Raw genomic sequence first — 16,382 nt, forward strand, 5'->3', positions numbered from 1 at the left:
GTTAGCGGCCTTTATTTTTTATTTTTATTTTTATTTTGGTGTGAAACTGAAGTAAGAATGGCTCCTAATTACAACAACTATATGCATAGTGCTACACAGCAAGCACCTAAAACCCAATACGGCTCAAAATTGACAATGTCACCCAACTAGTGTTATCCCACTGGAAAAAAATTCACAATACCACTCGAAACTATTAGCAGGCAGACTCAGAATAAATATTAACTCTACATAGGATGCTCCCTTCACTTACAAGTTTAAATAAATCTCTGCTTCATGCTCCACTTGTAAACTTATGGGAAGAGGACTTGGTCTAAAACGATTACTGAATCAACCCCTAAACAGGTATAGTGCTTTAATCAATCATCTTCTCATTTCTGCACCCTTCTGCTTCAGAGCGTTTTTAGCTGCATAAATTACTGTCAGGATATAGTTCTTCAAGCACCTTTGCTTCCCATCTTTCTTCTTCTTCAGTGCACAACATGCAGCATTCATAACTCACTTGAAATTCATCACTTCTAAACCCAACTTAATTTTGCCATGCATGATTTTATCAACTGCAGATACTGCAATGAGTTGACCTATACCAATATCCTTTCTTCTGTGTTTCACCTTAGTCTTTCATCTAAAATCCTGTCCGCAACGTGACGACTTGGGAGATCTGTATTTGCAGCAAGTGCTATGTCATGTTCCATACACACTTCGTCGAGTAGATTAACCCCCTTATCACCTCATGCCAATCGTTTCTGAAACTTTGTTCCAGGTCCATAGTGGTTACATTCCAGAATATGTGATTCCACTGGCAGTTTTTCTAGAATACCACTACCTCCTTTAACGATTCTCCTAGCATGCATGTTACGCTACTGCAGTGGTTGTGAACTGTGAACCCCATTATATAGCAAATCGTTAGGATTAGTCCAGCTGTTTTGTGCAGCAGGAAAACCAAGCTGTTTGACTAGTGCTCTCTTTCCCTAATATCTTATGACTCTCTCCACGAGAAACACATCTGGTTTCGAGCTTTTTTTTTTGCAGCTCCTCTGTACAGAAGCAACTTGAAATTTCTTCACCTTTACTGTCCTTCAAGATATAAGTTCTAGAATTCATACTTTGCACCTTTGAAACTGTAAATATCTCGTTGACCTGTTTGGTTGGTATGTTTTCTCAGTGCTGTCTTGTGTTTTGAGATACGTACCATACCAATCTACATTAAATTTCTGTTTTTGTGGATCCAGCATTTTAATGCGATAGTACACCGTATCCATAAATCTATTGTCACAAACAATGATTGGTCTCATTTTTATTCTGCTATGTTTGGCTCGATTATACTGAGCAATTATTTCTGGGAGGATATCTGTCCGTTTGTATGAGCTGCGAAGATTAAAATGCATCCACATTTGATTTTTTATTGTCTGTTCAGGCGTTCCATGCTACTCGCCTTCAGGTGGGTGAATGTTGAGTAGTTATGTATTTCACACCGCTGCATCACGGTCTCTCCCATAGTGCTCAGAGCCATTTGCATCACGGTCTTGAAATCCCTGTTGTAAAATTCTCCACTGTGATCAGTTTGGATGTTGTCTGGGCATCGATTCATCCCTGTCTGCAACAAACACTCAAATACATTCGCAACATTTCTCCCCGTTTTTGCTTTAACAGGTAATGCCCAGGCAAAATTGGAGTATGTATCAAGAACGATTAAAAAATATTTCAATCCATTATTCTCATGTGAAAATTCACTCATATCTGCAAGATTATGCTGCCATAAGTCATCCAAACCTTTCATCATAATGTGCCTATGGGGGTATGCTTTGGATGTTATTTTGTGCATTTCTCGAACTACTGTCTCCATATTTATTCGATATACCTCTCTCTCTAAGATCAGAGATTAGTGAAACAGTCTCATTCGAATGAACTATATTAACTGCAGCACCTGATGCCATGAACATACATAGTCGGTCTATTAGCTCATTTGGATCATCATAATATATATACTATGGGATTCGGTTGTTCGCTAATTTATGCTCAATGTCAACACCATCACTGCTGCTGTTGTTGTGTTCGTGTTGTTTTCACCGTCAAGTATTGGTTTTATAATGGTCTTATATTTCTTATTGCTCTGGATTTTTGCAATCTTATGTAAGGTACAGACCACAAGTCTCGCTCACTAGGGAAAGACCTGAAGTTCTCCACCAGGGTATAACAAGAAGACGAAGTCCCCGAAGAATCACAACCACTTTCCACCAAGTATCGGTACAGGAGCCGAATTAGCAAAACCAAACCGCCCCCACATTGTACAAAACAATCAAACTATTCTCTGCTCATTGAATCTCTCCTCTTGACTGTTCAGTTGGCCTGGTGGCCAATCGAGACACGGCCCTGTGGTTCCCACGCTGGGGGGGGGGGAACAAGTGCCTACTTTGCATACTCTGAGGCGAGCAAATCAACAGCTTCAAATTTCTCTTGTGTGAAAAAAGAAGATTTTAGACTAGGGAGGCGTCGTTCTCATGATAAGCATAGCCATGTTTTGGAAAAACGCATCTACCTAAATGGGATCACACTCCCTCATTTACAGAGTAATCTAATCTTTCTGGGTCGATCATTTCCAAATTTTGAAAGAAGGCTGTTAGGTTTCCCAGACAGTTGTGCACACGAAATATGTTTTTAGCGCTCATTAAAACTATCTGGCAATTTCCAGGCATGAGGAGGGGGGGGGGGGGGGGTTACAGTCCTACTGCCACTAGACACATACGTCAGTCACTCTGTCCATATCACCCCAGCTCCTAACATGAGAATGCATGGAGTTTTATGACCTTCCCAGTGTTTGTACAAAAGCTCAGCTTAAAGAAATGTCTCTTAAATCGCTTTCTCCACCCACTTTCAGCCATTCGACCATCTTTCGTGACAAACTGGCGCCTGGCCCAGGTAAAATGTTTTGCGAACCGGCGCCCTTGCACCCAACCCTAAGTGGAAGGGGGAGAATGCTTTGGCCAGAAGTATGCCTGCCAGTAAGAACCACTGAACACTGTTTCCCAGGATCTCTTGAGTGGACAGGTCGCTGCACTCAGCATTTATGGCTCCCAGTTCATCTCGTTCCATGTTCTCGGTCGCCTCTGCTATGCCCCCCACCTCCCCCCCGCTGGTACAAGCCATCTATGGCTTACACATGCAGTTACAAGAACATTCTGTCCACAATTTCCTCATGTAGAAAAAGTCATTAACCACACATAGAAAATGTAGCGCTGGGGAACACTGAGATCATGTCCTAAATTTCTTCATAATGAGTGTCACACGTCAATAAAGAGGTTAGTGTGACATGGAGCAGTAGAAATTATGACACTTTAACTGGATCTTTGAGAACAATATGCTGGACCATGACAGCTTTGCCAACCAAAAACCAAACAATACCGCACCCTGTCTTGACCTCATTCAGCCAGGAGTCATCACACCAACACATTGCTGCATGCCTGCAAAAGTTTTGTGATATGCTGGGTGTTACAACTGTTCCTGTGGACCCTCAGGTCTTTGCCATACACCTCTGATTCTAAATATAATGATTTAATGGTTGAAAAGTTCATGCAGACATTTAACTAACCCACTCACACCAAAGCTGAGGTCAGAGATGATTGGTTTCCTTACTCACAATACAGTATCATTGAGCATCGAACATTCTCTGCCTCAGAGATTTTGTTACCCCTGCCCAAGCATTCACAGTGATTCAGTCTTCCATGGAGACAAATGACATGACGAATTCTGTCCATGCTGTCAGCAAACCTAGGCAAGTAAGTGTGTCATCTGTTAACCTCATTTCATAGTAAGGTATCTTTCTGTTCTCTTAGTACAGCCGTGTAAATGGTGTAAACACAAAATAAACAACATTTAAATGACATGTGAAACGTAGTGAGGCTTTACACAAATGACAAAGACAAAATAAAACATGTGTCAGTTTCAAAAAATGGTTTGAATATTAGCCTATTTGTTGTGTGCGATCTTTTGTCAATCTTAGATTTTAGATGAGAGTTACTGTGTAGCCCAGTACACATTTGAAAATGGTATTTTCCCTCACGACAAACATATTAGGAAAGAAAAGTGAAAAATCATATTTAACCCAGGAAGATAAATAGAGCAGGGCACACAAAAATAAGAATTAAGAAGAGACACAAACATATTTTAAGTCTCCTAGTGCGCCGTTCTCAAGGATCGTTAGGGAGTCCAAAAATTAACTTGATATTAGTCACGCGAATAAACACAGAACTAAACTCATGAGGTGTGTAACAGGTTGGACACGGCAGCTGTAGGGGGCGTTTTAATACTAAGAGAAGGGTTACCCCTTTACTTAACATCATAAATAGTGGCAGCAGCGTCTGTGGCAGGACCTGCCTACTGTCTATGGCTGCAACCGGTAGGCATCTGGACTACTGACAGGCAAAAGAAGGGGTAGCAGTTGACAAACTGTCGCCCTCGTTGAAGACCGTCCTCCAGCAACAGTTGTCAGTGTTGTGGCGAATGTCCGGATATGTCAATCGCTTGATTAAGCACTCTCTAGTCCCGCATTTTTCGTCAGTAGCGGCGTTGCCTTCAGATCTGCTCCATCAAGACTTTTGCATCAAACAGCAGTGGCCTCAGGTGGTCGCATGGCGTCAGGGAAGAGCTTCCGTTACCTGCTGGCTGCAGGCAAGGCTCCACTCCTAACGTGCTATAGTGCCTGAATTCCTTTCCCTTCCCGTTGGCGCGAGTAAGGCTCTGTGTGCACCTCTACCACCTTGAGCCACCCCAGTGCAGTCGTGCCTGGCCTCGCGCTTTGGGGGAGGGAGATGGGGTATGGGTCGCCTGTAGCTGTCAGCTGCCGGTGTCGCCATCCAGTGACATCACGTCACGTCAGCTGGTCGCTCGCTCCAACTGGTGGCCATGTGGTATGTCATGCCAGCAGCCGTCCGTGCTGTAGCTCGCTCATCAGGCTGGGTCTGCCACATCACGCCAGCCCTGCCAGCCGCATTGCGATGACTGCCGCCAGCCACGGCCGACCACAGGTCTGCATCTCACTTGCTATTCAGAACACCGCAGTCCTCTGCACAATTCTTAGTACATATTTCAGTGCTGTTGATTTTACAATAAATGTTTACAGGAACACATGAACTGAAACTCATAACAAAATATGAACTATTTTTAGTTGAAACTTTGCAATATGATTGGTGCAAAAAGTTGAAACGTGCCTTACTGCTTTCTTTTAATAAACAATGTTACTACTAAGGAACTTTTTTTAAAAAAGTGTAATACCTTACAGATCTTTTTGGTTTTAATAGACATCGATAATTAATCACTTACGTAAACATATAAACCAATCATTTTCTAGTGGCGAAGTCGTGTTGCTGAATTGTATGCTAGTGTTCTTTTAGTTTCCCTACACCACTCATGGGCCGGCTGGAGTGGCTGTGCGGTTCTAGGCGCTACAGTCTGGAACCGAGCGACCGCTACGTTCGCAGGTTCGAATCCTGCTTCGGGCATGGATGTGTTTGATGTCCTTAGGTTAGTTAGGTTTAATTAGTTCTAAGTTCTAGGCGACTGATGACCTCAGAAGTTAAGTCGCATAGTGCTCAGAGCCATTTGAACCATTTGAACACCACTCATGCATCCCAATGAGCTAAGCCAGCACAGCCAGCACAATCATACTCCAAGCACTCTCACTCCATGCAACACTTACTTCTAATTATATCCTACCCATTACCAAGTCCAGCTACGTCTAACTCTTCCCTCTTTACGCTAATCTGGGTTTTGATACTTCTCTTGATACCAAGTTATTGGATGGTGATGCTGATGAGACCATCTGGCGCAAAATCTGGGTCGAATAGCGCTCACCGCCATCTGCACACCTCTTACTGGGCTGTCAGGATAGATCAGACTTCGGCAGGAATTCACCTTTCCCTCTGAAACTGACCTCCAACTCTCAAAAATCGGCTTATATGTATCATCAAATAATAGCTGTTATATAGGTATCGGATAGATTATATAATGGTAAGACAGAGATTTAGGAACCAGGTTTTAAATTGTAAGACATTTCCAGGGGCAGATGTGGATTCTGACCACAATCTATTGGTTATGAACTGCAGATTGAAACTGAAGAAACTGCAAAAAGGTGGGAATTTAAGGAGATGGGACCTAGATAAACTGAAAGAACCAAAGGTTGTAGAGAGTTTCAGGGAGAGCATAAGGGAACAATTGACAGGAATGGGGGAAAGAAATACAGTAGAAGAAGAATGGGTAGCTCTGAGGGATGAAGTAGTGAAGGCAGCAGAGGATCAAGTAGGTAAAAAGACGAGGGCTAATAGAAATCCTTGGGTAACAGAAGAAATATTGAATTTAATTGATGAAAGGAGAAAAGTAAATGAAGCAGGCAAAAGGGAACACAAACGTCTCAAAAATGAGATCGACAGAAAGTGCAAAATGGCTAAGCAGGGATGGGTAGAGGACAAATGTAAGGATGTAGAGGCTTGTCTCACTAGGGGTAAGATAGATACTGCTTACAGGAAAATTAAAGAGACCTTTGGAGAGAAGAGAACCACTTGTATGAATATCAAGAACTCAGATGGCAACCCAGTTCTAAGCAAAGAAGGGAAGGCAGAAAGGTGGAAGGACTATATAGAGGGTTTATACAAGGGCGATGTACTTGAGGACAATATTATGGAAATGGAAGAGGATGTAGATGAAGATGAAATGGGAGATAAGATACTGCGTGAAGAGTTTGACAGAGCACTGAAAGACCTGAGTCGAAACAAGGCCCCAGGAGTAGACAACATTCCATTAGAACTACTGATGGCCTTGGGAGAACCAGTCATGACAAAACTCTACCATCTGGTGAGCAAGATGTATGAGACAGGCGAAATACCCACAGACTTCAAGAAGAATATAATAATTCCAATCCCAAAGAAATCAGGTGTTGACAGATGTGAAAATTACCGAACTATCAGTTTAATAAGTCACAGCTGCAAAATACTAACGCGAATTCTTTACAGACGAATGGAAAAACTGGTAGAAGCGGACCTCGGGGAAGATCAGTTTGGATTCCGTAGAAATGTTGGAACACGTGGGGCAATACTAACCTTACGACTTATCTTAGAAGAAAGATTAAGAAAAGGCAAACCTACGTTTCTAGCATTTGTAGACTTAGAGAAAGCTTTTGACAACGTTAACTGGAATACTCTCTTTCAAATTCTGAAAGTGGCAGGGGTAAAATAAAGGGAGCAAAAGGCTATTTACAATTTGTACAGAAACCAGATGGCAGTTATAAGAGTCGAGGGGCATGAAAGGGAAGCAGTGGTTGGGAAAGGAGTGAGACAGGGTTGTAGCCTCTCCCCGATGTTATTCAATCTGTATATTGAGCAAGCAGTAAAGGAAACAAAAGAAAAATTCGGAGTAGGTATTAAAATTCATGGAGAAGAAGTAAAAACTTTGAGGTTCGCCGATGACATTGTAATTCTGTCAGAGACAGCAAAAGACTTGCAAGAGCAGTTAAACGGAATGGACAGTGTCTTGAAAGGAGGATATAAGATGAACATCAACAAAAGCAAAACGAGGATAATGGAATGTAGTCAAATTAAATCGGGTGATGCTGAGGGGATTAGATTAGGAAATGAGACACTTAAAGTAGTAAAGGAGTTTTGCTATTTAGGGAGTAAAATAACTGATGATGGTCGAAGTAGAGAGGATATAAAATGTAGACTGGCAATGGCAAGGAAATCGTTCCTGAAGAAGAGAAATTTGTTAACATCGAGTATAGATTTAAGTGTCAGGAAGTCGTTTCTGAAAGTATTTGTATGGAGTGTAGCCATGTATGGAAGTGAAACATGGACGATAACTAGTGTGGACAAGAAGAGAATAGAAGCTTTCGAAATGTGGTGCTACAGAAGAATGCTGAAGATAAGGTGGGTAGATCACGTAACTAATGACGAGGTATTGAATAGGATTGGGGAGAAGAGAAGTTTGTGGCACAACTTGACTAGAAGAAGGGATCGGTTGGTAGGACATGTTTTGAGGCATCAAGGGATCACAAATTTAGCATTGGAGGGCAGTGTGGAGGGTAAAAATCGTAGAGGAAGACCAAGAGATCAATACACTAAGCAGATTCAGAAGGATGTAGGTTGCAGTAGGTACTGGGAGATGAAGAAGCTTGCACAGGATAGAGTAGCATGGAGAGCTGCATCAAACCAGTCTCAGGACTGAAGACCACAACAACAACATATATAGACATTGTAAGTGGCGTGAATAAAAGGACGCAATGTGCAAGAAGCATGAAGCGCCCTTTGAATGTATCCTTATAGCTAAAAGAGCCACGCGCACTTTGAATAAGTAAATGCTATTTGACACTGAAATCAATATAAAAGATAGGGTCGCCACCAACTCTAGCCACACGACAAAATGGGGTAGCACTGAGTCGGAAAATTACTTAATTTATTAATAAGAAAAACTCACAAAAGAACATTCATTGTAAAGTCATTGATAAAGAATGGGATGTAGTTATTAATATGATCCAGGCATTCTTCCCGTGAATCAAATATTGAGTAAAGTAAAGAGGGCGTGAACACCATGCGTAAGTGCAGCCTGCAGCAAGATTCGTGAAAACACAATCTCTTCCAGAGCATTTGTTTCAGATAAAAAAAGGGACACTAATCACTACACCTGTGCACATGGAAACGCTATCGGTGGGCCAACAAGGAAAACTACAAGGTAAATGGCGAAGGTAACGGCGACGTAACATCGGTACACAAGATAAGATTGAAGGCAAAATTATTTATTCCTTAAAACATTGATGTAGTGCATCTATAGCCTGCTGTTGCATGCTAACTATGTACAATTGCTTGTGAAATACGACACGTTTCATAACAGACTCGCGGGCCCACTCGGTCCGCGGAGACAATTTCTATGGACTGTGGCCAAATTTTAATCACATGAGACAAAGAAAATTCACAAATACACAAAAATTACCAAGATCCGGAAAAGATTAGAAGCATACACACACAATTGTAGGCACATAAACATTCACACTGAACCGAGGGCAATTCAACATATGCAACTCCTTTGTGCTGCGTTCCTCTCACGGATCAAAGTCAAGGCTGCATTGGGAATCAAACTGAAAGCTTACAAAAGCCTTGCATTCCCTGCTGCAACCCAGCAAGTAAATCTTTATGAGACGAAACTCGAGACCAAAAGCTAAAAGCTCCCCTCTCTATGTGACAACGCGCCACGCGGTCAGTCCAACTCACCCTTCTTCTACTGGAGCACAGCTGTGTACGCTTCCCGTACCGGCGGCAGACTGCCTCCCGCTTCTCCAGCCTCTTCCACGCTCCGCGTGGACCGGAAAACCCCAGGATGCCATTTCCGCCACCAACCTAACGCAGGTGGATTTCTTACAGGTAGCGGAAACCTCTTTGCCGACTTGACCACTACGAGAGTTGGCAATGAAAGGTGGCTACAGGACCCTTTCATCACCCCAAACGTCCCGGAGAAGACTGTGCCGCGAATTTTCTCGCCATGCTAGGAGATTCGCCAACAGTCTTCGAAACAAACATATCCTAACGAGTAACAATTGCAACAGTAAACAGCAGCACAAAAGAGTTGATTAATCTCTTATATCCAAGTGAGCTTTATCTGACCTTAGTCAATAATTGTGACCTCATGCGGTCCGCAAAGCAAACAGAACAAATTAAATTAAGCGTGATATTCTACGCTAACATCATGTCATCTGACCTACTACGACCACAACCATGAGATATTATTTTAAAATTGCCTTAACCAACTATCAAAAGTTAACATAGAGACATAGGTGAACAGGTACATAATATATATAAATATATAAACAAATACAATGATGCAAAATCATTATCACGAACCAAAGCAGTATCATCTGGTGCTGACATATATAAAAACATGCAAGTGAAAGTGCAAAATACAATATTCACAACAAATACAGTGATACAAAATCATTAATGAACCCAATGGTATGACAGCTGGTAAATAATCACCTATGGAAAATAAGACATGAGTACAAAAACACATCCAGAAATCAACTCGTTGACACGCTGTCATTTTTCAGTTTCGCCACATGGTTGTTTCACTGGGTATTCTCTTTAGGTGCTGGGGTGGGCGTCTCTTCTAAAGGCGACTTGGAGGATAAGCTACTAGGGGACCACAACACTGAACTGGGGAGTTCGCAGCGGCGTTGATTGTAACGTCCGTTGTAACCCAGGTTGATCATCCTAGACAGCACCCCGCGACGTTGCCTCGTGCCCGTTTCCACCCTCTGCGTCCATACTGTGGGATGGTTCGGCGTTGCAGATTTGCAGGACATCGCCACTTGTGGGCCCTGCCTCATCATCGAGAAGGCGGCTTGGCGGTTGTCGTCCGTGTGTTGTGGAGGAATGTGTTTTACCGACACACGCCCCCGTCTCCTGTCGTGTCAATGGGGAGACACGCGCTCTTCTGCGTCGCATCGAGGTCGACGTAAACTCGTGCGGGTGTCGGGCTTGAGACCCGCTTATCACCTCTTTGCACCGTCTCAGCTGATGCGTCAGTGGTGGGACCGTGTCCCTCCGGGCAGTGGGCGTTACCTCACCGCAGCAGCCGTCTGGACTAGCGGCGCTCAGGGATCGGCGGCCTCGCCTGGTGTGCGTCATACTTTCCCTTTCGCTTGTCAGATGACTAGCGCATGGGGTGGAACGCCGGCCATCAGCTGGCGCTGCCGTGGTGACACGCCTGCGGGCTCCGGTGTGAGCCTGCGCCTGGGGGAAGACCAGCATCCCCTCCCCTCTGACGGGGAAACAGCTGTGACCGCTCGCCGCATCACTGCTTCGCCGTTGATACCAGGATTCGGCAACGCCTGCCGGTGGACCAAGCCCTGTGCTTTCTGAGGCGGAGGCTCCCTAGGCGGCCTTGCACCCACTTAAGAACTGCGCTCACAGGGATCGTTACAAAATATCATGTGTACAGATTACCACAAAATCTTCGGAGTTTATCACTCCTGATCAATACATGGAATAGTGCCCAAAATTAACTTGACAAAAAGGGCCTTCTTAACATTACTAATAAGAAGAACAACGAAGAAAATTAAATAACCAATATTCAAACAAACAAAAAAATCCTTTTTATAAAATATAGTTCCAGCATTACATCTGCTGTCAATCATTCAGGGTAGATCTTGTACAAGGTTTGGTCAGGATTTGGATAGGATTTGGCGCCGCTGCTAGCTACAGACTCAAAACTCTACCTGCTCCTAACTACGCTCTCACACAATCTACACAGCTCGTACTAGTCACCATCACCATATAGCCCGACTACAATTCCCACATATAAACAAAATATTCCTTTCAACACCAATACCCATATCGTTGTTCATTGACTGCTCCTCCAAGGTTTGCAGAACATGTTTGCTGATCTGTGAAAAATTTCCGAGACTTCTTTTCTATGGACATTGCATAATAAAAGTTATGATTAATGAGACACAGAAGGTTCATTCAAGTCACATCTGAAATGGTCAATGTTTCAACATCTATTCATCAGCCTAATGCAAAAGGTCAGTGGGCATAAAAATGGCAATAAAAATCATCCTATCCTATTAGCAAACACATAAACACTTCGTCCTATAAGTACATAAAAAAATACTGTCAAAAGAAATCCATTGTCCAGGGCCATGAGTACCCAACTTACTGCTATCATAAGATACTCATAATGATTACACACTTACTCACCACATGTCCCCAGGGATCCTCACCTACCGTCATGTTATTTCAGCTTGGAGGTAGTCCTGATTCTCTATTAAATATCAAGTTGCTTGAGTTAATAAGCTGTTTCCATTTACGTCTTGTGGGGTTTCACATTCTGGTGTCCTCAACCGTACCTAGTAGTATGTGACGGCAAGTTACACTTTCCAAATATCTTATAAGATGGCAACTCTGAAAATCAAACACTATTAGTCTCCCTTCATACACAAGTCCTTCACCTACAAGTCACCAAGTTGCTTCATTAACATCGCAGTACATTTCAAAAATCTCACTGAATCATCCTCACCTAAGGGGAATAAGAACATTACAACTGTAATTTATCATCAAGAATTACCTTACGTCCAATTCCTCGCCACGTCAATACGTCCGATACCTTTTTAGTCATCAAAAAACAAAAGCCATCTTACTGTAATAGGAAACACTTGATCTGAGCCTCATAATCATTTACATTCAGATGTTTTGAAACTGCACAACATTACTCCTTTCTGCTGACAAGAAGAAATAACTACGCATATATTGGGGGACCCTTTACAATTCACAGAAAATATACACTTTAATTTTAAACACACCAGAGTGAATCAAAACATTGGAAAATATACACTGTAAATGTACTAAACAGACACGACTGGGTTTACCGCAGGCACAACAATACTGTGGCCCTCCCTCAACAAATCTTCCATAATAACGTCTTCCTTTATCAAATGCACATCAGTATCATCAATAGCACCGGTCCTCATTAAGTTGACGCCAACCGAGTCAGCCAATAGTCATTGATTCCTTTGATTAGAGGTATTTGGCTGATTGTGCAGCGGGTTTGCGGAACGAATTTCAACACCCACTGGCGGACCACCCGTACTGTTTAGAGCACCCCTGTTGTCGCTTGTTCGATAATTATTTTGTGGTCGGTTGCGACTACCGTTCCTAGGTCCGCTATAATTACTCCAATATCTCTGCTCATTACCATATCTTCTAAACTCCCGGGGGTGTCTTTGATTTACTCTCGGCGAATGATGACGATTGGCATCGTTCGTTCTGCCCGCGTTCCGTGAGGAATCGCGACGCTGCCAACGCTCGCGCGCCCTGTAACTCTGAGGCGACCCGTTACGTCTGGAGTGCCACCTGTCTCTACGGCTGCGGCTTCGCTCGCGCGGCCGCTGCTCGTAGGCGCTCTGACCGTAATTCTGCGTGGTGCCATTCGCATCACACTGAAGCTCTAAAAGAAGATTGCGAAAACTCTCTACGTCATCCTTACATCGTCCTGCAAGGATAACGTGCCGCAACTGCATTGGAAACTTTCCCAGGCAAATACGAATAATTTCCGCAGGTCCATAAGGATCGTCAAGATGTTCATTCGCCTGCAGCATGTGCTCGAACATCTGCACAGGGCTGGAGAATTTCGACCTGTTTAACTCTGGTAGCATAATGAGTCCGTGTTTTACACGACTTTGCGCTGCCACTGACCAATATATCGACAGGAAGTGTTGACGAAACTCCCAGACAGTGTAGCAATTGCGTGCAATTGACCTCATCCGCGCCGCTGGCTCACCTTCGAGGTAGCCGCACATATACTCTATTTTGTGCGCACTGGGCCACGTAGGAGGGAGGGAGAACTCGAACTGCTGTAACCAGGCCCGCGGGTGAATCCCCGTAGCCGAGTTACGGAAGACTTCAAACTTCCTCACGGTCAGAAAATGTTTAAAGTCAAATTCGTGAGTTTCCCTTGGCGAACGTTCCTGAGGGGATCCGCGCCGTTCCCACCTGGTACGAGAACCGCGATCATAACGATGATCAAATTCGCCATCGTTCCCGGAATCATCGTCGGAATAATGGCCCTTTCGATCATTTCTTTCAACTTCATGGGCCTTTAACCCTTTTAGATGAAGTTCTAAACGGGCCATGCGCTCACATATTCCCTCGGTAACCCCTCTTTGTTGTATTTTTATTTCACACTGTCCACGCGGACATTTCGTTATCGACCGTATTTCGTCTGCATCCGCTGATGATGAGGTAATCGTTTCCCTATTATTGTCAGACTTACGCGCCACTGCGTCTGAGATCCTGGCTATTTCTTCTCGCATCTCTCGGTGGGCCGTGTCTTGTTTTGTTTGCGTAAGCCCTTGCTCTCGCTCGAGAGCTATTATCGCCTGGCTGAGGGTTTCTACCTGCGCGCTAATATGGACCGGGCACTTAGCCGCAGTGTCCTCTATTCGGCACACAAGAGCCGCGTGGTCACTCTGGCATTGTTCTGCTAACGCGCGGAGATCCCTGGCGGAATTTTGTCCTACTCGGGACTCAAGAGCCGCTCGTTCACTCTGGCATTGTTCTGCTAGTATACGTATATTCCCAGCGAACCTTTCTTCTTGCTCCATCACCTGCTTGCTAATGACTTGCTGCCCCTCTTCTAAGGCGGAGATGCGTTGGTCAATGATCGCCAGTTTCTCCCCAACACCCTGTACTATTTCACTAGTCAATCTTTTATTTGCTTCCTCGATATGCCTCCTATTTTCTTCTGCTTGTTTTTTATTCACTTCCTCGCTATATCTCCTATTTTCTTCTGCTTGTTTTTTATTCACTTCCTCGCTATATCTCCTATTTTCTTCTGCTTGTTTTTTATTCACTTCCTCGATATGTCTCCTATTTTCTTCTGCTTGTTTTTTATTCACTTCCTCGATATGTCTCCTATTACTGTCTAGTAATTGTCGTAGCATAGCCTGTAATGAATTTGCATCTATCGAATGATTCGAAATCACTACAGCGGGCTCAGGATGGACAACACTTGTACTTGCGTTTTCCGCGTTTCGTTCCTGGTCGGACTCGACGTTTTGACCTCGTCCTTGTTCAGGGTTATTTTCTGGCAGGTTTTTCCGATCGCGGCTCCCTGAACGGCTACGCGTCTCCATCATAAAGATAGTTACTCCGTGCTCCAAAATACAACAAGAATAATGCCAAAGTCTCCTAATGGACTCACAGTCCCCAAAAAGCACCCAAGATTTACTATATGACACCGGTACACGCCACAGGACAAGAATCAACCCAAACTTGTAACACAATTGAATACTAAATCACAATATTTATACAGTAATACATATACAAGATAAAACATGTAAGAAAATGCACACCTATATCACAAATTCACGTAAATTCAGTATCACAGAAAGACAATATACCAATTAGCACTTCCAACCGAAAATAACTAATCCTCACTGCGCATCAGAAGATCTCTGGTTTACCGAAATCCGTGAGCAGGGTAAGCCATGTGTAAGTGGCGTGAATAAAAGGACGCTATGTGCAAGAAGCATGAAGCGCCCTTTGAATGTATCCTTATAGCTAAAAGAGCCACGCGCACTTTGAATAAGTAAATGCTATTTGACACTGAAATCAATATAAAAGATAGGGTCGCCACCAACTCTAGCCACACGACAAAATGGGGTAGCACTGAGTCGGAAAATTACTTAATTTATTAATAAGAAAAACTCACAAAAGAACATTCATTGTAAAGTCATTGATAAAGAATGGGATGTAGTTATTAATATGATCCAGGCATTCTTCCCATGAATCAAATATTGAGTAAAGTAAAGAGGGCGTGAACACCATGCGTAAGTGCAGCCTGCAGCAAGATTCGTGAAAACACAATCTCTTCCAGAGCATTTGTTTCAGATAAAAAAAGGGACACTAATCACTACACCTGTGCACATGGAAACGCTATCGGTGGGCCAACAAGGAAAACTACAAGGTAAATGGCGAAGGTAACGGCGACGTAACATCGGTACACAAGATAAGATTGAAGGCAAAATTATTTATTCCTTAAAACATTGATGTAGTGCATCTATAGCCTGCTGTTGCATGCTAACTATGTACAATTGCTTGTGAAATACGACACGTTTCATAACAGACTCGCGGGCCCACTCGGTCCGCGGAGACAATTTCTATGGACTGTGGCCAAATTTTAATCACATGAGACAAAGAAAATTCACAAATACACAAAAATTACCAAGATCCGGAAAAGATTAGAAGCATACACACACAATTGTAGGCACATAAACATTCACACTGAACCGAGGGCAATTCAACATATGCAACTCCTTTGTGCTGCGTTCCTCTCACGGATCAAAGTCAAGGCTGCATTGGGAATCAAACTGAAAGCTTACAAAAGCCTTGCATTCCCTGCTGCAACCCAGCAAGTAAATCTTTATGAGACGAAACTCGAGACCAAAAGCTAAAAGCTCCCCTCTCTATGTGACAACGCGCCACGCGGTCAGTCCAACTCACCCTTCTTCTACTGGAGCACAGCTGTGTACGCTTCCCGTACCGGCGGCAGACTGCCTCCCGCTTCTCCAGCCTCTTCCACGCTCCGCGTGGACCGGAAAACCCCAGGATGCCATTTCCGCCACCAACCTAACGCAGGTGGATTTCTTACAGGTAGCGGAAACCTCTTTGCCGACTTGACCACTACGAGAGTTGGCAATGAAAGGTGGCTACAGGACCCTTTCAACATAAAGTACTAGCTTTTATAATTTGTAGTGCTTAAGGATTTGTGATTATCTTCCGTTTTTATCTGGTCCCATTCGCCATATATTTTTTATTCATCTATTCATTTAAAAACATACTCGCGTGACATGC

At 43.5% G+C, this 16,382-nt stretch overlaps 1 protein-coding gene across 2 annotated transcripts in view; it reads right to left on the reverse strand.

Annotated features, from left to right (window-relative positions):
• Positions 1 to 16,172, reverse strand: part of LOC126253028 (thioredoxin, mitochondrial-like) — a 71,718-nt gene extending 55,546 nt beyond the window's left edge. Inside the window, exon 1 of one of the 2 annotated variants that reach the window (XM_049954091.1) lies at positions 16,032 to 16,172. In XM_049954091.1, coding sequence (XP_049810048.1) covers positions 16,032 to 16,144 — 113 coding nt within the window. In that variant the 5' untranslated portion in view covers positions 16,145 to 16,172. Of the gene's footprint in view, positions 1 to 9,248; positions 9,490 to 16,031 lie in introns of those variants that run through there. The other variant, XM_049954090.1, reaches the window with a different exon arrangement.
• Positions 16,173 to 16,382: the final 210 nt, after the last annotated feature.

The sequence above is a fragment of the Schistocerca nitens genome, chromosome 4 (genome assembly GCF_023898315.1).
Source record: "Schistocerca nitens isolate TAMUIC-IGC-003100 chromosome 4, iqSchNite1.1, whole genome shotgun sequence".
NCBI classification, from domain to species: Eukaryota; Metazoa; Arthropoda; class Insecta; order Orthoptera; family Acrididae; genus Schistocerca; species Schistocerca nitens.